Below are 21,044 nucleotides of genomic sequence, written 5' to 3' on the forward strand. Positions count from 1 at the left end.
CTAGGGTAAGTATGGCCACGTGAGTGAAGGAGGCTTTGTTGCGGAATAGAAAGCCGACTCCAGATTTGATTTTAGATTGGAGATGTTTGATATGAGTCTGGAAGGAGAGTTTACAGTCTAGCCAGACACCTAGGTACTTATAGATGTCCACATATTCTAGGTCGGAACCATCCAGGTTGGTGATGCTAGTCGGGCGTGCGGGTGCAGGCAGAGAATGGTTGAAAAGCATGCATTTGGTTTTACTAGCGTTTAAGAGCAGTTGGAGGCCACGGAAGGAGTGTTGTATGGCATTGAAGCTCGTTTGGAGGTTAGATAGCGCAGTGTCCAAGGAAGGGCCTGAAGTATACAGAATGGTGTCGTCTGCGTAGAGGTGGATTAGGGAATCGCCCGCAGCAAGAGCAACATCATTGATATATACAGAGAAAAGAGTCGGCCCGAGAATTGAACCCTGTGGCACCCCCATAGAGACTGCCAGAGGACCGGACAACATGCCCTCCGATTTGACACACTGAAGTCTGTCTGCAAAGTAGTTGGTGAACCAGTCAAGGCAGTCATTAGAAAAACCGAGGCTACTGAGTCTGCCGACAAGAATATGGTGATTGACAGAGTCGAAAGCCTTGGCCAGGTCGATGGCGTTTATGATATCATTTAGTACCTTGAGCGTGGCTCAGGTGCTCCCGTGACCGGCTCGGAAACCAGATTGCACAGCGGAGAAAGTACGGTGGGATTCGAGATGGTCAGTGACCTGTTTGTTGACTTGGCTTTCGAAAACCTTAGATAGGCAGGGCAGGATAGATATAGGTCTGTAACAGTTTGGGTCCAGGGTGTCTCCCCCCTTTGAAGAGGGGGATGACTGCGGCAGCTTTCCAATCCTTGGGGATCTCAGAAGATATGAAAGAGAGGTTGAGCAGGCTGGTAATAGGGGTTGCGACAATGGCGGCGGATAGTTTCAGAAATAGAGGGTCCAGATTGTCAAGCCCAGCTGATTTGTACGGGTCCAGGTTTTGCAGCTCTTTCAGAACATCTGCTATCTGGATTTGGGTAAAGGAGAACTTGGAGAGGCTTGGGCGAGTAGCTGCGGGGGGGGGGGGGGCGGAGCTGTTGGCCGAGGTTGGAGTAGCCAGGAGGAAGGCATTGCCTGCCGTTGAGAAATGCTTGTTGAAGTTTTCGATAATCATGGATTTATCGGTGGTGACCGTGTTACCTAGCCTCAGTGCAGTGGGCTGCTGGGAGGAGGTGCTCTTGTTTTCCATGGACTTCACAGTGTCCCAGAACTTTTTTGGAGTAAGAGCTACAGGATGCAAATTTCTGCCTGAAGAAGCTGGCCTTTGCTTTCCTGACTGATTGCGTGTATTGGTTCCTGACTTCCCTGAACAGTTGCATATCGCGGGGACTATTCGATGCTATTGCAGTCCACCACAGGATGTTTTTGTGCTGGTCGAGGGCAGTCAGGTCTGGAGTGAACCAAGGGCTATATCTGTTCTTAGTTCTGCATTTTTTGAACGGAGCATGCTTATCTAAAATGGTGAGGAAGTTACTTTTAAAGAATGACCAGGCATCCTCAACTGACAGGATGAGGTCAATGTCCTTCCAGGATACCCGGCCCAAGTCGATTAGAAAGGCCTGCTCGCAGAAGTGTTTTAGGGAGCGTTTGACAGTGATGAGGGGTGGTCGTTTGACTGCGGATCCGTAGCGGATACAGGCAATGAGGCAGTGATCGCTGAGATCCTGGTTGAAGACAGCGGAGATGCGTTCTGTCTCTTAGAGATGAACATTCTTTGGTGCAAATCAATCCCAGAACAACAGCAAAGGACCTTGTGAAGATGCTGGAGGAAAGGGGTACAAAATAATCTATATCCACAGTAAAAATGTAACCTATATCGATATAACCTGAAAGGCCGCTCAGCAAGGAAGAAGCCACTGCTCCAAAACCACCATAAAAAAGCCAGACTATGGTTTGCTACTGCACATGGGGACAAAGCACATACTTTCAAGGTTGTTGCAAAATGGCTTGAGGACAACAAAGTCTCGGTATTGGAGTGGCCATCACAAAGCCCTGACCTCAATCCTATAGAACACTTGTGAGCAGAACTGAAAAAGCATGTGCGAGCAAGGAGGCCTACAAACTTGACTCCGTTACACCAGCTCTGTCAAGAGGAATGGGCCAAAATGCACCCAACTTATTGTGGGAAGCTTGTGGAAGGCTACACGAAAAGTTTGACCCAAGTTAAACAATTTAAAGGCAATGCTACCAAATACTAATTGAGTGTATGTAAACTTCTGACCCACTGGGAATGTGATGAAAGAAATAAAAGCTGAAATAAATCACTCTCTCTACTATTATTCTGACATTTCACATTCTTAAAATGAAGTGTTGATCCTAACTGACCTAAGACAGGGAATTTTTTTACTAGGATTAAATGTCAGGAATTGTGAAACTGAGTTTAAATGTATTTGGCTAAGGTGTATGTAAACTTCCGACTTCAACTGTATGGCTTTGTGGAAATGCTAACCCTATAAAGGGGCTACACACAAGATGGTAAAAAAGGTAAAAGGTCAACTTCTGACCCACTGGGAATGTGATGAAAGAAATAAAAGCGTAAATAAATCATTCTCTCTGCTATTATTCTGACATTTCACATTCATTTCACAATAAAGTGGTGATACTAACTGACCTAAAACAGGGAATTTTTACTGGAGTTTAAATGTATTTGGCTAAGGTGTAAGTAAACTTCCAACTTCAACTGTATCTCAATATTTGTATTATTTATTTTATACAGTCTATTTTGTTTTATTTTTTGCACCTTACATGGATTAAATTATGTATATTATTTTTGCATCTCTGCCTCTTCGGGCTATTACTTTTCATTATCCCTTTTCATTATCCCTTTTTATTATTCCTTTTCATTATTCCTTTTTATTATTCCTTTTCCTGGTTTGACTGCAAGTACCTTTTGAACTCTAATTTTCTCCTACACAACGCCCACCTTTTCTTTTTAGCCTGAGCGCAAACCATCAGACTGGCTTTTATCAGTGGTGTAAAGTACTTAAGTAAAAATACTAGTACTACTTAAGTAGTTTTTAGGGTACAGTATCTGTACTCTACTTTACTATTTATATTTTTGGAAACTTTTACTTCACTACATTCTTAAAGAATATTATGTACTTTTTACTCCATACATTTTCCCTGACACCCAAAAGTATTTGTTACATTTTAAATGCTTAGCAGGACAGGAAAAGGTCTAATTTACAAACTTATCAAGAGAGTATCCCTGGTCATCCCTACTGACTCTGATATGGCGGACTCACTAAACACATGCGTGGTTTGTAAATGACGTCTGAGTGTTGGAGCGTGCTCCTGGCTATCTGTAAATGAAAAAAAAACTAGAAAATGTGGCTGTCTGCTTTGCCTAATATAAGGATTTTTTTATTATATATAATCTTACTTTTGATACTTAAGTATATTTTAGCATTTACATTTACTTTTGATACTTAAGTATATTTAAAACCAAATATTTTTAGACTTTTAATCAAGTAGTATTTTACTGGGTGACTTTCACTTTTACTTGAGTTCTTTTCTATGAAGGTATTTTTACTTTATGTACTGTATGACAATTGGGTACTTATTCCACCACTGCTTCTTAGTCCTTTTTTCTCATCTTTATCAAGGGCTCCATTAATTGTGGACCTCATTGCAGCTCAGAATTTGTATTTATTTATTTTATACAGTCTTTTTTTGGTCATCTTTATCAAGGGGTCCAATAAATCTGGACCCACTGTATTTAAAGGTCAAGTGAGAAAAAGGGTAAACAATAAATGTGCACGAATTGGCGGGAGTCAGTTCGTAGTGGAGAGAGACCTTCCTCCAGCATGTCTTCCCCACACAATGACAACTGTATATTGATTCCATTTATAAACAGTCTCAACCATATATCAAATGTTATCTTAAGTTCTCCAAAGCCACAGCCTTGTCATAAAAACATAATTGAACAAAAAGTTGCATAGCAGTTGAATAGCCTCAGTGAACTGTTTACAATAGGAAATTAGGTACATTTGGACTTGGAGAGCAGCAGTGGTAGAATTGTGAGACAGCAGAGGAAGTCACGCCCTGCGTGAACACTGAAGGCATATTGTAGAGGTGAAGTGATTGCACTCATTTCTCTTTGGCTTCCTCTAAACAGACACACGTCTCTCAGTGGACACGGCCATCAGAAGACTGATTCAACAGGGTTCACTGGACTGATGACAAGGATGCAACAGTATTGGACCACGGAGAGAGGTACTGTCAACTTTCTCATGTTTAATTTTGTTCTACTAGAAATTGGCAGCATCGGAAGAGGAGAGGACCGTAATTAAATGCCTCAACATAATGTAGTGTTAGTTTCACTTTTCAGTCTCTCTATGCTGTCTTTTAACCTTCCAACACACGCAGTACATTTTCCATACCTTTGTCTCCCTCCCTTTATTCAAAGGTCTAACTGGAGGCACAGACAATATAAGTCTGGAGTCAGGGATGAGTAATCTGACATGTGATTGTCCCATCGACAGCTTCAAGCACAGTGTGTTTCCTGCTACGTACCTGCTCATCTTCTTCCTGGGCCTAATAGCCAACAGTGCCTCCCTCTGGGTCTTTCTGAGCATGTACAGGAGGAGGAGGAGCATCACCATGGTCAACCTGTACATGTTGAACCTGCTGTTGTCTGACCTCATGCTGGTGTGCTCTCTGCCCCTGAGATCAGCATACTACCTGCTGGACTCCCATTGGCCGTTTGGGGACCTCACCTGCCGCCTGGTCTCCTACGTATTCTATATCAACATGTATGGCTCTGTCTACTTCCTGCTGGCCCTGAGTGTCCTCCGTTACCTAGCTGTATCATACCCCTACACCTTCATGAGTCTGGAGGGTGGATCCTGTGGTTGGGGAGGGTGTCTACTCATCTGGATATTTGTGTCCCTGGCCTCTACACCCCTACTGAGTATTGGGACTATCCAGGAGGGGGAAGAGCAGACCCGCTGTCTGGAGCTGGGTAGCAGCTTGGGCACCATCATTCTTCTGAACCGTGCTGCCCTGGTGGTGGGCTTTGCCCTGCCCTTCACTGTCATCTCTGTCTGCTACATATGTGTGCTGCTCAGCCTGAGGCAGTGTAGGGCTGGGGTGGAGGGGATGAGGAAGCCCTCAACAAGAAAGTCTTGTGCCCTTGTCATCCTCGGTCTCTGCATCTTCCTGATCTGCTTCCTGCCCTATCATGTGGTGCGAACCCTCTTCCTGGCAGCAGAGCGGAATGCTCAACTAAATGGCTGTGAGGATTCTTGCAGCTACCTCCAGGGGATTCGGAAGGCTGCCGTGGTAACGCTCTGTCTTGCAGCGGGTAACAGCTGCCTGGACCCATTCCTTTTCTTCTTTGTGGGAGAAAACTTCAGAGATTTCTGCACAAAAAAATGTGGGAGGCAGAGGAGAGTTATTAACAACACAGAGAGACCAAGGATTCAAGAGCTGCAGCCCATAGAATTAACAGTCAATTTATAATAAACTTGGCACTTTAAGCTTATCAAAAATGTTGCATTCACTTTCACATTCAAATAAAATGTACACCTCCTCTATGGATGGATGATTTGTAGTTATAAAATCCCTGTAGAGCCAAATTGTTTGTGGATTTATAATTATGGGACCATTGAAAATAGGTTTATGTTGAGACTAGGCCTGGGTTTTCTTCAAAAATGGTAGCTTTTTGACCAGCCAACTTTTTTAAATGCTTGAAATTATTTTTTTAGTTAAAACCCCTTAACATTATAAATCAAGATATATTACAGCTTAATGTATTTTGATATTTTTACCACATTTAATCAATAAATTCCTGCCTGCTGAAAACCTTTGCCAGTGCGTGTGTAGGCAACCTGCCCCTCCGAAGCATGGTCTAGTACAGTGGTTCCCAGCCTTTTTCATTTACTGTACCACCAACGGAATTTTGCTCTGCCTGGAGTACCCACTGTGGATAGGCCAAGTACCCCCAGAGGTCCTCGTACCCCTGGTTGGGAACCACTGGTCAAGTAGTGTGATTCAGAAATTAGGGAGGTTTTTTATTAGAGAAGAATGGATTAACCTTTTCAATGCTAATTAAGGAAACAATAGTTATCACGTTTCACATTGGATTTATTAACTACAAAAAGGTAAGACGTGTTTTTATTTTAATTCTGGTGCTGCTCTGCACACACATGCTTGTTAGCTTGCTGGTCCAACATTAAGCTAACTCTCTAGGAAGTTCAAAGACATTCAGTTATTTCATAGAAGCCTCTCCTCTGTAGGTATAGTTCTGTGAGCCTAATAATATAATCCATGTCATAACAACAAGATGCCCAACGCTTCAAGCCAAGCCTCCTCTACCCTCTCTCTGTCTCTCGCAACCCGCAAAACGTCACTCGCATCTCGCACCCTACACTCGTCTGTCTAATTCATGTTAATAGCTTGCCCGCTCCACAGCAAGCTCTTCTATCTGCACTGATTGGTGAAGTAATTTAATGTTGAGCTAAATGTCTTTTTTTAATCATTGATTTCAGAGATTTAAAAAGGAAGAGTTAGCAACGATATAAACCGTTACTTTTTTGAGGTTCAAACCGGTTCAGAACTTTATTTTGCTGGTCGGATTAGTGGAACAGAATAAAAAAGATATATTTTCACAACGAAATGATTGGAAAACAACAGGTTTTACAACCCATGAACGCCAGTGACACATCTTAAGGCCTCACATGAAATTATCAAATTAATCATCAAATTGCTAACGTTTGAAGAGAAAGTGCAGACTCTCCACGTGGTTTTCAAAACAGCCCCACCAACCTGGACTAACATAGTAAATGTAAATCCGTTGACACTCCAATTAGTCTGGTATGTTCGTTTCGTCAGTGGTGGAAAAATTACTCCATTGTAATGCTTGAGTAGTCATGCTTTTAAAGATACCTTAATAGAAAATATATCCTGCATAGTGGTACGTAACGTTGAGTTTTGGTAAATGAGAAGAAAAGAAGCGACTTTTTAGCTTCAGTTAACCATCCTAAAATCTCATTAGAAATTAGGTGTACACAAGCACCATTGTGAGAAGTGATAATCTTCTATTTGTAATAATAACATAATATGTGATGAGTTTGCGTCACGTTCTGACCATAGTTATTTTGTGTTTTCCTTGTTTTAGTGTTGGTCAGGATGTGAGCTGGGTGGGCATCTATGTTGTGTGTCTAGTTTGTCTATTTCTATGTTTGGCCTGATATGGTTCTCAGAGGCAGGTGTTAGTCATTGTCTCTGATTGGGAACCATATTTGGTAGCCTGTTTTGTTGGGTTTTGTGGGTGGTTGTTCCCAGTCTTTGTGTTTTCTACACCAGATATGGCTATTTCAGTTTTGCCACGTTTATTGTTTTGTAGTTTCTTCATGTTAAGTGTCTCTTATTAAAGAACCATGAAATTCAACCACGCTGCGTTTTGGTCCTCCTCTCCTTCCCAGGAAGAAAGACGTTACAGTGTGACTATTAGGCGTAGGCAACAGATCTTGATGAGATGTCATTTAAAGCGATTGGAGTGCCCTTCGTGGTGCTGAAAGGACAGCTCCAGGATTGTGCAATGATGTTAGAGAAGTTCAATGGAACCGTAGGCTGTCCCAGTAGTCATAGGCTTGCATCTGTTTGCATTTGATTCATTGGATAATTATGTGGAGAGTTTAACACATTTCTGTCTTTAATACTGAACAAAAATATAAACGCAATAAGTAAAGTGTTGGTCCCATGTTTCAATAGCTGAAATAAAAGATCCCAGAAATGTTCCATAAGCACAAAAAGCAAATTAGTCCTAAAATGTGTTTACATCCCTGTTAGTGAGCACATATCCTTTGCCAAGATAATCCATCCACCTGACAGGTGTGGCATATCAATATGCTAATTAAACAGCATGTTCATTACACAGGTGCACCTATGGTACTGTGCTGGGGACAATAAAAGGACACTCCAAAATGTGTAGTTATGCCATCTCTCTATTGAAGAACATATCAAGACCGTTTCAAGGACAGCTTTTTCTCATCTACGTAACATTGCTAAAACAATTCATCCATGCTTTTGTCACTTCTAGGTTAGACTATTGCAATGCTCTACTTTCCGGCTACCCAGATAAAGCACTAAATAAACTTCAGTTAGTGCTAAATACGGCTGCTAGAATCCTGACTAGAACCCCCAAAAAATATTTGATCATATTACTCCAGTGCTGGCCTCCCTACACTGGCTTCCTGTCAAGGCAAGGGCTGATTTCAAGGTTTTACTGCTAACCTACAAAGCATTACATGGGCTTACTCCTACCTATCTCTCTGATTTGGTCCTGCCGTAAATACCTACACATACGCTATGGGCACAAGACGCAGGCCTCCTAATTGTCCCTAGAATTTCTAAGCAAACAGCTGGAGGCAGGGCTTTCTCCTATAGAGCTCAATTTTTATGGAATGGTCTGCCTACCCATGTGAGAGACGCAAACTCAGTCTCAACCTTTAAGTCTCTACTGAAGACTCATCTCTTCAGTGGGTCATATGATTGAGTGTAGTCTGGCCCAGGAGTGTGAAGGTGAACGGAAAGGCTCTGGAGCAACGAACCGCCCTTGCTGTCTCTGCCTGGCCGGTTCCCCTCTTTTCACTGGGATTCTCTGCCTCTAACCCTATTACAGGGGCTGAGTCACTGGCTTACTAGGGCTCTTTCATACCATCCCTAGGAGGGGTGCGTCACTCGTCTGGGTTGAGTCACTGATGTGATCTTCCTGTCTGGGTTGGCACCCCCCCCCCCCCCCCCCCTTGGGTTGTGCCGTGGCGGAGATCTTTGTGGGCCATACTCGGCCTTGTCTCAGGATGTTAAGTTGGTGGTTGAAGATATCCGACCGACTAGCATCACTACTCTTGACGGTTCTGACTTGACGGTTCTGGACAACTACAAATACTTAGGTGTCTGGTTTGACTGTAAACTCTCCTGCCAGACTCACATTAAGCATCTCCAATCATAAATTAAATCTAGAATTGGCTTCCTATTTGACAACAAAGCCTCCTTCACTCATGCTGCCGAACATTCTGTTGTAAAACTGGCTATCCTACCGATCCTTGACTTCGGCGATGTAATTTACAAAATAGCCTCCAACACTCTACTCAGCAAACTGGATGTAGTCTATCACAGTGCCATCCGTATTGTCACCAAAGCCTCATCTACTACCCACCACTGCAACCTGTATGCTCTTGTTGGCTGGCCCTCGCTACATATTCGTCGCAAAACCCACTGGCTCCAAGTCATCTATATGTCTTTGCCAGGTAAAGCCCCACCTTATCTCAGCTCACTAGTCACCATAGCAACACCCACCGGTAACACTTTAAGCATCAACTGTCAGAGCAGCTTACCGATCACAGTACCTGTACACAGCCAATCTGTAAATAGCACACCCAACTACCTCATCCCCATATTGTTATTTATCTTCTTGCTCTTTTGCACCCCAGTATCTCTACTTGCACATCAAATCAAATGTATTTACATAGCCCTTCTTACATCAGCTGATATCTCAAAGTGCTGTACAGAAACCCAGCCTAAAACCCCAAACAGCAAGCAATGCATGTGTAGAAACACAGTGGCTAGGAAAAACTCCCTAGAAAGGCCAAAACCTAGGAAGAAACCTAGAGATGAACCAGGCTATGAGGGGTGGCCAGTCCTCTTCTGGCTGTGCCGGGTGGAGATTATAACAGAACATGGCCAAGATGTTCAAATGTTCATAAATGAAAAGCATGGTCAAATAATAATAATCACAGTAGTTGTCGAGGGTGCAACAGGTCAGCACCTCAGGAGTAAATGTCATAGCCGATCATTGAGAGTATCTTTACCGCTCCTGCTGTCTCTAGAGAGTTGAAAACAGCAGGTCTGGGACAGGTAGCACTCTCCCCGAGAGAGAGAGAGAGAGAGAGAGAGAGAGAGAGAGAGAGAGAGAGAGAGAGAGAGAGAGAGAGAGAGAGAGAGAGAGAGAGAGAGAGAGAGAGAGAGAGAGAGAGAGAGAGAGAGAGAGAGAGAGAGCATACTTAAATGTACACAGGACACTGGAGAAATACTCCAGATATAACAGACTGACCCTAGCCCTCCGACACATAAACTACTGCAGCATAAATACTGGAGGCTGAGACAGGAGGGGTCAGGAGACACTGTGGACCCATCCGATGATACCCCCGGACAGGGCCAAACAGGCAGGATATAACCCCACCCACTTTGCCAAAGCACAGCCCCACACCACTAGAGGGATATCTTCAACCACCAACTTTCCATCCTGAGACAAGGCCGAGTATAGCCACATCATCATCTGCACATCTATCACCTCAGTGTTAATGCTAAATTGTAATTATTTCGCCTCTATGGCCTATTTATTGCCTTACCTCCCTAAACTTCTACATTTGCACACACTATAAATAGATTTTTCTATCGTGTTATTGACTGTACGTTTGTTTATGTGTAACTCTATGTTGTTGTTTTTGTCACACAACTTTATCTTGACCAGGTCGCAGTTGTAAATGAGAACTTGTTCTCAACTGGCCTACCTGGTGAAATAAAGGTGAAAAAAATAAATATATTTATTTTTAATTTTTATTATTGACCTGTAATTTCTGTCACTTGTGTGGTATTAAAAAAGATTCTGCTAATATGTAAAATTACGTGTAATAGCTAGAAAAAAATGTAAAGGCAATTTTTTTCTCAGACTTGCAAAAACAATGATAGATTATTGCAGTGCTTTTACTGTAATAGAGATGTTTCCACCCCTACTGTACTCCTGTCCACACAACCCACATTCTTCTGGCCCGCAGCCTTGTGCGCTTTTAAAATGAATGCATTCCCATTTAATTCTTACAGGGGAAAAAACAGTTTCTAAAACTGCAGAACTAAGGCTTTCGTCTCTCCAATAAGTGAGGGTAAGTGGTAAACATGCTCTCTGCCATCCACTTTATGTTTTAGTTATTATTTTTGGTATGGGGTGGGTCACTTGTTTTGTCTTTCAAGCATACAGTTAGGTAAAATATATTTTTGCTCAAGGGAGTGTCATCCATTTTCATTTCAGAGAGCCATGTAACCCATATTATAAATCAAATTTACTTCCTTAGCATGCTGATGATTTCAAGTTGTATTGGATTTATTTTTTATCTGTTGACATTCAATTGTTTAGTATATTTAGTACATTTAGTATTTTCTGTTTTCTCTGTGAGAAGCAAGTTCATTAAAGTTTTAAGTGATATGGTTTATGTAGATACAATGTTAACACACAGTAACCAAAAAAACTGATCTAAGTTGCATATTCATACTGAGTTTGCAGCAAACAGTAGAATGTTCTCCACTAGTTTCCCAGAATTGTTTGCCAGAAGTTCACAAGTCGCTGCAAATCTGCCGCAACAGGTGGCAACAAAACTAATTTGCATGTGATAATATGAACTCGCAGCAAATTGGCCAAAGGTTTGACACAACTGTTTGCCAGTCTCTGCTCTAGGCCTACTTTAGTTCAAGGACAGCCTGCCTGGTGATCCAGATACACTCACTTTGGAGGACTGACTCATAAAAAAAAATAAAAAAAATAACCTTTATTTAACCAGGTAAGCTAGTTGAGAACAAGTTCTCATTTACAACTGCGACCTGGCCAAGATAAAGCATAGCAGTGTGAACAGACAACAACACATCCTAGTTCTGTGCTTGTATCACAGTATTAAACACACACAAAGACAATAACAACTAAGACACTCGTGAATTATTAACATGTTTATTAATTCACTCTTCATTTCCCTGACATGGGCTGCAGGTATTACAGGGTTATAATAAGTTGCGTGCGTGTTGCAATGAAATAATTCCTACTGGCCAAAAGTGCCCCAACCGCTAACTGCATATTTTCTTGTTGAACATACTACTACAGTTTAGCTCTTTGAGGATTTAATTTACATTTACAAAGCCGTGTCGTTACCATGGGGCTCAGCATCACATCCACTGAAGGGCCTCGGAGCTGATGTTGAGCACCAGGGGCACCGTCACAGCTTTTACATATTGACGGTAGCTCCACCCAATCAGACTTGCTTGTATCTTATTTTCGACCAATACATTCAGTTGACATTGTGTAGGGGGCGGTACTTATACGTTCTCGGTTATTGAACCGCTACATTCAACAGTGGCGGCGGCTTCCAATCTGGTCAGGTATCGAAGAGAGGTGTACTCGTTCATACCAGAGACGCGATTTCACCTCATTGGATATATTTTATTTTACGAATTATAATGCACTCCAAGGTGTAGGAAATTGGGTTCCTTTTTCGAGCACATCACCACAGGTATGTCTCTAACCTTAGAAGAGTACTGTAAGCTAACCTTAACACGTTACTTAGCTAGCTACAAGATATAGAAGCTAGCTAGCTAACAAGCATTTACCAACATAGAATAGCCAACGTGCCAGTTGTAGTGGAATTATACTATCATACGGTATGATAGTTAGCATTGCAGAAAACATCATTTTGTTTACTAGCCATATCGCTAGCTAGTGTGTAGGTAAACAGATGTTGTTGGCTAGCTAAGTTCTGTCCGGCTAAACTAGCTAACGTTAATGCAAAGAGACACTCTTATCTTCATCTGTGGTTTCAGTACCTGAAGCGCACTGATTATTGCTCAAGTTAGTTACTCAGTACTTACTAGTACGACATTTAGTTTTGTCGACATTGATGGCTGTGGTGTGCATGTGCAAGATGTTGTGATTGATGGACTGTCTCTTTCTTGTAACTTAGGTCTGTGGACATTGCGACCAAAGCAGAGAGATGGAGGCGGGCTCAGTGGTGCAGGAGGACATTACTTTCCGAGGAGTGGAGTTTGCTGTGAAGATAGAACTAAAAGAAGGATTGCTAATAGTTGAGATTTCTGATGCAATGACAGCTGACCAGTGGAGGGGAGGGTTTGACCCAGCATGTAAGTGAAGCATTGTGAAATGACATAGTTAATTTACATGGATATTATAGACATCACTATTTATTATTATAATGTTTTCATTGTGTCCCAGACATCGAAGACCTATCCCGCAAAACAGGCAACTTCAAGCAGTTTCCCATCTTCTGCAGCATGTTGGAATCTGCTGTTAGTAAGGTTAGTCTGCGAGGCAGTAAAGGAAGCTAAAACATGTTTAAAAGTGTTCTGATTAGAGGTCGACCGATTAATCGGAATGGCCCATTAATTAGGGCCGATTTCAAGTTTTCATAACAATCGGAAATCAATATTTTTGGGCGCCGATTTCCGATGATTATTGAAATATTTAAAATGTTTTAATTAATATATATATATATATATATATTATTTAACTAGGCAAGTCAGTTAAGAACACATTCTTATTTTCAATGACTGCCTAGGAACTGTGGGTTAACTGCCTTGTTCAGGGGCAGAACGACAGATTTCCGCCTTGTCAGCTCAGGGGTTTCAATCTTGCAACCGCACAGTTAACTAGTCCAACACTCTAACCATTGCACTCCACGAGTAGCCTGCCTTTTAAGCAAATGCAGTAGAGGCCAAGGTAAATTGCTAGCTGGCATTAAACTTATCTTATAAAAAACAATCAGTCATAATCACTAGTTATAACTACTAATCCAGTTTAGCAGGCAATATTAACCAGGTGAAATTGTGTAATTTCTTAGGGTATATGCAACAGTTTGGGCTGCCGGGCTCATTGCAAACTAATTTGCCAGAATTTTACGTAATTATGACAAACATTGGAGGTTGTACAATGTAATAAGAATATTTAGACTTAGGGATGCCACCCGTTAGATAAAATACTGAACGGTTCTGTATTTACATTACATTACATTTAAGTCATTTAGCAGACGCTCTTATCCAGAGCGACTTACAAATTGGTGCATTCACCTTATGACATCCAGTGGAACAGCCACTTTACAATAGTGCATCTAAATATTTTAAGGGGGGGTGAGAAGGATTACTTTATCCTATCCTAGGTATTCCTTAAAGAGGTGGGGTTTCAGGTGTCTCCGGAAGGTGGTGATTGACTCCGCTGTCCTGGCGTCGTGAGGGAGTTTGTTCCACCATTGGGGAGCCAGAGCAGCGAACAGTTTTGACTGGGCTGAGCGGGAACTGTACTTCCTCAGTGGCAGGGAGGCGAGCAGGCCAGAGGTGGATGAACGCAGTGCCCTTATTTGGGTGTAGGGCCTGATCAGAGCCTGGAGGTACTGAGGTGCCGTTCCCCTCACAGCTCCGTAGGCAAGCACCATGGTCTTGTAGCGGATGCGAGCTTCAACTGGAAGCCAGTGGAGAGAGCGGAGGAGCGGGGTGACGTGAGAGAACTTGGGAAGGTTGAACACTAGACGGGCTGCGGCGTTCTGGATGAGTTGTAGGGGTTTAATGGCACAGGCAGGGAGCCCAGCCAACAGCGAGTTGCAGTAATCCAGACGGGAGATGACAAGTGCCTGGATTAGGACCTGCGCCGCTTCCTGTGTGAGGCAGGGTCGTACTCTGCGGATGTTGTAGAGCATGAACCTACAGGAACGGGCCACCGCCTTGATGTTAGTTGAGAACGACAGGGTGTTGTCCAGGATCACGCCAAGGTTCTTAGCGCTCTGGGAGGAGGACACAATGGAGTTGTCAACCGTGATGGCGAGATCATGGAGGAAGAGCGGGCAGTCCTTCCCCAGGGAGGAAGAGCAGCTCCGTCTTGCAGCTCCCGCTCAGCCCAGTCAAAACTGTTCGCTGCCCTGGCCCCCAATGTTCAGCTTGAGGTGGTGATCCGTCATCCACACTGATATGTCTGCCAGACATGCAGAGATGCGATTCGCCACCTGGTCATCAGAAGGGGGAAAGGAGAAGATTAATTGTGTGTCGTCTGCATAGCAATGATAGGAGAGACCATGTGAGGTTATGACAGAGCCAAGTGACTTGGTGTATAGCGAGAATAGGAGAGGGCCTAGAACAGAGCCCTGGGGGACACCAGTGGTGAGAGCGCGTGGTGAGGAGACAGATTCTCGCCACGCCACCTGGTAGGAGCGACCTGTCAGGTAGGACGCAATCCAAGCGTGGGCCGCGCCGGAGATGCCCAACTTGGAGAGGGTGGAGAGGAGGATCTGATGGTTCACAGTATCGAAGGCAGCCGATAGGTCTAGAAGGATGAGAGCAGAGGAGAGAGAGTTAGCTTTAGCGGTGCGGAGCGCCTCCGTGATACAGAGAAGAGCAGTCTCAGTTGAATGACTAGTCTTGAAACCTGACTGATTTGGATCAAGAAGGTCATTCTGATATTTCACTGAAATAATAAACGTTTTGTTTTCGAAATGATAGTTTCCGGATTCGATCATATTAATGACCAAAGGCTCGTATTTCTGGGTGTTATTATGTTATAATTAAGTCTGATTTGATAGAGCAGTCTGACTGAGCAGCAGCAGGCCCGTAATCATTCATTCAAACAGTACTTTCATGCGTTTTGCCAGCAGCTCTTCGCAAGCACAGTGCTGTTTATGACTTCAAGCCTATCAGCCTAATGGCTGGTGTAACCAATATGAAATGGCTAGCTAGTTAGCTGTGTGTGTGCTAATACCGTTTCAAACGTCACTCGCTTTTAGATTTGGAGTAGTTATTCCCCTTGCACTGCAAGGGCCGCGGCTTTTGTGGAGCGATGGGTAACGATGCTTCGAGTGTGGCTGTTGTCGATGTGTTCCTGGTTCGAGCCCAGGTAGGGGCGAGGAGGGGGACGGAAGCTATACTGTTACACTGGCAATACTATAGTGCCTATAAGAACATCCAATAGTCAAAGGTATATGAAATACAAATGATATAGAGAGAAATAGTCCTATAAATACTATATTAACTACAACCTAAATCCTCTTACCTTGGAATATTGAAGTCTCATGTTAAAAGAAACCAACAACTTTCATATGTTCTCATGTTCTGAGCAAGGAACTTAAACGTTAGCTTTTTTACATGGCACATATTACTTTCTTCTCCAACACTTTGTTTTTGCATTATTTAAACCAAATTGGACATGTTTCATTATTTATTTGAGGCTGAATAGATTTTATTGATGTTTTATATTAAGTTAAAATAAGTATTAATTCAGTATTGTTGTAATTGTCATTATATATATATATTTTTCGGCCGATTAATCGGTAGCGGCTTTTTTTTTGGTCCTCCAATAATCGGTATCAGCGTTGAAAAATCATATTCGGTCGACCTCTAGTTCTGATTAGGGTGAGTATAATTTGTGGAACGTTCCAACAGGAATCGGTTCCAAAAACTTTGTAAAGTACAAGGTTGCCAACAAAATTCACCTAGGTAACTAGCTGCCAAATAGGCATCAACTCACCACGTAGCTTAATCTTGATGTTTGTCCATCGGCTACCAGAGTAAGGACAGACATTTTTTGGGATAAACATTGGGAGTGAAGAAAGTTATTAAATAGCCCACGCCCTACCCGGTATCTTATTCTGCCCCTATACAACTTTGTATGCGTGTTTGTTGGGAGCCTTGTTATTTACAATGTTTTTGCAACAGATTCCTTTTGGATCGTTCCACAAATTATACCCACCCTTCTGATTATGGTGCATGCTTTTTCTTCAGACTAGTGAGTCTGTTACCCTTGACCTCTTGACCTATGCTGACCTGGAGCTCTTGCGGAACCGGAAGGCTGGAGTCGTTGGTCGTCCCCGAGCCCAACAGCAATCTCCTAACCTCAGTGCCAAAAGATACCTAATTCTTATCTACACTGTGGAATTTGACAGGTTTGTCTATCTTTTAGTGATATCACTACCATAAGCTTGACTCAAACTCTGCTTGAAATGTACACAACTGCGAAATTGCCATGTTAACCTTTCCCTATAGAATCCACTACCCCCTGCCCCTGCCCTACCATGGCAAGCCTGACCCTGCCGCCCTGCAGAAGGAGATCAGAGCCCTGAAGACTGAGCTAAACGCCCTGGCCAACCATGTCGGTCACAAACCAGCAGAGCCAGAGATACGCCGGCTACGGGCAGAGTAAGTTATGACTTGTTACACTGTATTAATCAGGACAGTGTGTTGTTTTCTTCAGGTCAGAGGTTAAGGGCCCTGACTGTTCCCTGTTGTTAGACTCACATTGGTGAGAGAGGAGAAGGAGGCCCTGGCCAAGGCTTTGGAGCGTCTGCAGTTAGTGGGGTCTGCTTCCACCCCTGGAGGCGGGGCTCGGGGGCTGAGAGAGGTGGTCAGGAGTTTAGAGGACCAGCTCCTCAGAGAGAGGGCCAAGAGTCAGCACTCAGCCAGCAAGAGGGGCCAGGAGCAGCGCCTCCAACTGGAGCAGGTTGGTCCTTGTTTGCATCATATTTCAAATAAGCATGTACTCTGTAACTTTTATAACTTTGAATAATTTAGAATGCCTGGCCATCAGTTGATGCAAATAATGTAGTAACATAGATTCCTGCATATCAAAAAAATGTATTGTGTGCATGTCAACACTTGGAGTAGTCATTTTTGCGCCATTATAAGTAGGATTGCTTGGAGCTGATTCCATTGTTCAGCTGGAAGGCTAATTCTGACGTTTCCTGTCTCTCCTAGTTGGAGGAGCTAAGGGCATCAGAGCGAGCTCTACGGATTCGCGTTAAGAGTTTGACCAATGAACTGGCGTTGCTAAGACGAGGGTTAGTCAATCTAAGCATGTATGTCTTTCCTTTTTCTTTCTCTCTTTTACTTTCACTCACTCCCACCTACTTACTCACTCACTCCTTACGATACTCTCCCTGTGGCTAATGTTGTATACTATGTGTGTCTGTTTTTAGTAGGATGACCAGTGGGGTGACCCCTGCCCTCTCTGGGTGCAGTGCCTCGCGGGGTGATGGGGAGATCAGGCGTTCACTGTCTCGGGAACGTAGTTTGGGACGTGTTGTAGTTCGGGCTCGCTCAGGGTCCAGAGAGAGGACAGAAGAGAGGGGTCGGAGGTCAGAAGGCCAGAGGGCAGACTCCTCAGGGCCCCGCTCGTATGTCTCCAGACCCTCACCTTCTCCCACAGGTATCTTGTTTTTTCTGTCTCCCATATGAGTTTGGAGTTGACTGGTAATTCAGCTTCAGGATACAATACAATTAAAGTTGACACCACCAAGTCTGAGTAAAGCTATCAGGGCTTGATTAACTGCTTGATCTGCTATCTTCAAGGAAAAATCCACTCAAAATATTTTTGTAACAAAATATAGTTTGAATGGATTTTCCCTTTAAGTATGAGCTCCCAGCCAATCCTGTCGTTCCTGTTTTCAGGTTCGCGGACGCCACGCTTTGACCCCACTGCATATATCCAAGACAGACAGCGCCGACTGAGAGAGGCGGAACTCAAAAAGTCAGTCTCATCTCCTTCTATCCATTTCACTGTCATAACTGTATCTGCAGTGCAAGCTTCTGCCAATTATAACAGTGTATTTTGCATGTGAGACACTGGTATAGTGATTTTCATGTGTTGAAATGCTCAAGGATTTCAAATGGCAACCCATTTTTATCTTGTGCTAATAGGAAAACCAATACTGAGTGAAACGTTCCCTGTAATCATGACTTAACTTGGCCTCCTGTGTTCTCTCTCTCCGTCAGCCAGAGAAAGGTCAGAAGAGAAATGTTAGCGTCACCTGTTCTGGAGAGGGGCCTAGAGAGGGGGCGGTCTCGGTCCAGGGAGGCTTATCCCCAGCTGACCAGGGCAGGCAGTGGGAGCAGAGGGAGGAGCTTATCAATTGAGAGTAGGAGAAGCAGACAGTCCTCTGATAATTCATTGGTGGAGTTGGATGAGTTGACAATCAGGTAATTTATGCTTTACCATGCTATATCACATGGTATTACAGTCCAAACTGGGTTTGTTTAAGTAAGTGAGAGATATTCTATTGCTTTACTGCATGTCTCAGACAGTTCCTCATTTTGTTCTGTGTTTCAGAGGAAGGAAGCAGACCTACAATGGTCCAACCATGGTGAGTGTGGTGTGTTATTTTTTACAGCTTGTGATAGACCTTGATTTAACATATTTGTGTTGAGTGACAGTTATTTATTTTTGTAGCCCAGAGGAAGACATTTGACCAGGAAGCCCCATTGTAGCACTCCCACACACAGGGTACGATCAGACAAAGGTAACCGATCAATGCCTACTCTTCAATCTAAAGTTTAATCCGAGTCAGTTAGCTCGAAAAATGAATGTACTTTTAATATGAGCCCTGGTGACACATTCTGTGTGAGAACCTTGCTGAAACCAATGATTTACAATTGTCTGTGCATTGCTTGTCCTTTACCCAGAAGGCTCCATAGATGGGGCTGACCTGTCAGAGATCGATGCCCGGCTGCAGGCCCTACAGGACTACATGAGGGACCTGGACACGGGACACTAAACCCTAGGCAGGAAAAATGTGTTCAAAGACTTTCCTGTGCTGCAAACTTAGACCAAGGTCGACTACTAATCGACATTACTAGTTGAACACTGTGACTAAACAAGACCACTGCACTACACTGTGATATTTTAGCACACATTATCAGCTGACAGGCTTATGCAAGTGCAAACACAGATGGATGCACACACTGCTTATTTTGTCACCCTCTGGGAGACGGTGCCTGATCTGTGGATAAAGATACCACTGTCAAGGCTGTTAAGCCACTGTTAGTGTATTGAACTAAAACTGAGGAGTGACTGGTTTTATACTACGGTTTTATAACTTATGCATTGTGTCTGTTGACGTGACCGTAATACCCCATTTCCCCCACCCTTTTTATCGAGTGATTGATGAATGTGATTTGAGATGTTTTAGTCTGTAAATATAACTTTATTTGAAACATTCTGGGGGGGTGGTTGCTTTTGGTGAGAAGTGTGTTTTTTTTTATATAGATAAATGAAATGTAGTTTCTCATTTAATTTTATTGAAGAAATGTCATCCCATGCTCTATTATCATTACTTCCGGTCTAGCTGTGTTTGCTGAGTGTCTGTTCAAGTGTTTTGTCCCATTGGATCAGAGATGGATTTTCACCAAGTGCTGCATGAGGATTTATTGCTTTGTTTTTGTGCCATTACTTTTCTAATAGGTATTTAGCCAACATCTTTTTTTTCTACTTTTACTAGACATATCTTCTCTATTAATAATCACTGCAGCAGCTTTGTCGCTCAGTAATGTGGTGTGAGTGAGTGCACTGTGTCCTCCCCCTCTGCAGTAGTTAGTTGGTTGGGTGGGCTGAAGGTTCTTCCCTAGGGCTTTACTTAAAGGGCTGCAGCTCCACTACAGCTGACCGAGTCACATTAATTAATAGCTAACCTACCCGGCCTGGACCCTTCCTCTAAGGGGTGAGCAACTGGGCCGCATGAACAGCTGCTTCCATCTGCACTACTGTAGGAGGATGAGAATAGTGGAGGGAGCTGAGAGGCTTTTTGTGCGGTTTTTAGATTTGACCTCAGCTGCTAATAAAATGTAAGATGCTTTCCACTTAACCAAAACACCATCTATCAGAATTAAAACCAGGCACCAGAGGCTGAAATTAAATGTACCTATCAGTTTTGGGATCTGTTGGTATTTTGTTACATTAATATTAGTATTTCCAAAATGTAAAAAATGTAATGTATATTTTCTTTAGATTATCATACTACTGTCAACAGTTTTATGAATTATAACCACTTTAAAATGGACATGCATCAATACTTTCAAAGCTCACTATGTTGAATTACACAATTTCAAAGTCCATTTCATAGAGAATTTACAAACTGGACCACATTTAGTAACTTATTTTGAATAAATTAGGATGTGTTTACATATGCTTTTGCTGTTTGGAAGTCATAATTCAGTGTACTTGTCTTTAACTGCCATTTCCCAAAAGTCAGACTTCCCACACGCCAACTAATTTTTCTCAGCTTCAGAAGCATGACTTCACCCAGCGTCCAGAACAATGCAGTTGTGTACAAATATGCACACATTTAATGAGATTGCCTCATTTGCGTATTTTAATAAACATTTTCTGAAATAGTATTATACAATAAAGTATTGTACTTGTCTATATTCAATTGGGACACGTTTGTGATATGAT

At 42.9% G+C, this 21,044-nt stretch overlaps 2 protein-coding genes across 4 annotated transcripts; both read left to right on the plus strand.

Annotated features, from left to right (window-relative positions):
- Nucleotides 1-4,172: 4,172 nt before the first annotated feature.
- Nucleotides 4,173-5,834, plus strand: LOC123994360 (cysteinyl leukotriene receptor 2-like). The gene is made up of 2 exons (XM_046296871.1): nt 4,173-4,279; nt 4,473-5,834. The coding sequence occupies exons 1-2, from the start codon at nt 4,243-4,245 to the stop codon at nt 5,525-5,527; spliced, it is 1,092 nt and encodes a 363-aa protein (XP_046152827.1). The 5' UTR covers nt 4,173-4,242; the 3' UTR covers nt 5,528-5,834.
- A 6,348-nt stretch (nt 5,835-12,182) lies between these two features.
- On the plus strand, nt 12,183-20,777 carry LOC123994369 (centrosomal protein CCDC61-like). Of its 3 annotated transcripts, none has more exons than XM_046296883.1 (13): nt 12,183-12,342; nt 12,790-12,967; nt 13,059-13,141; nt 16,604-16,764; nt 16,865-17,017; nt 17,111-17,318; nt 17,573-17,673; nt 17,794-18,023; nt 18,266-18,344; nt 18,590-18,793; nt 18,924-18,957; nt 19,044-19,113; nt 19,277-20,777. In XM_046296883.1, exons 2-13 carry the CDS (start codon nt 12,820-12,822, stop codon nt 19,366-19,368), a joined length of 1,563 nt encoding a protein of 520 aa, XP_046152839.1. In that variant the 5' UTR covers nt 12,183-12,342; nt 12,790-12,819; the 3' UTR covers nt 19,369-20,777. The 3 variants fall into 3 exon arrangements, with proteins under 3 accessions (XP_046152839.1, XP_046152857.1, XP_046152849.1); XM_046296901.1 differs by having other exon boundaries at nt 18,590-18,599; XM_046296893.1 differs by having other exon boundaries at nt 17,573-17,655.
- Nucleotides 20,778-21,044: the final 267 nt, after the last annotated feature.

This window comes from Oncorhynchus gorbuscha, linkage group LG02 (assembly GCF_021184085.1).
Source record: "Oncorhynchus gorbuscha isolate QuinsamMale2020 ecotype Even-year linkage group LG02, OgorEven_v1.0, whole genome shotgun sequence".
NCBI lineage: Eukaryota > Metazoa > Chordata > Actinopteri > Salmoniformes > Salmonidae > Oncorhynchus > Oncorhynchus gorbuscha.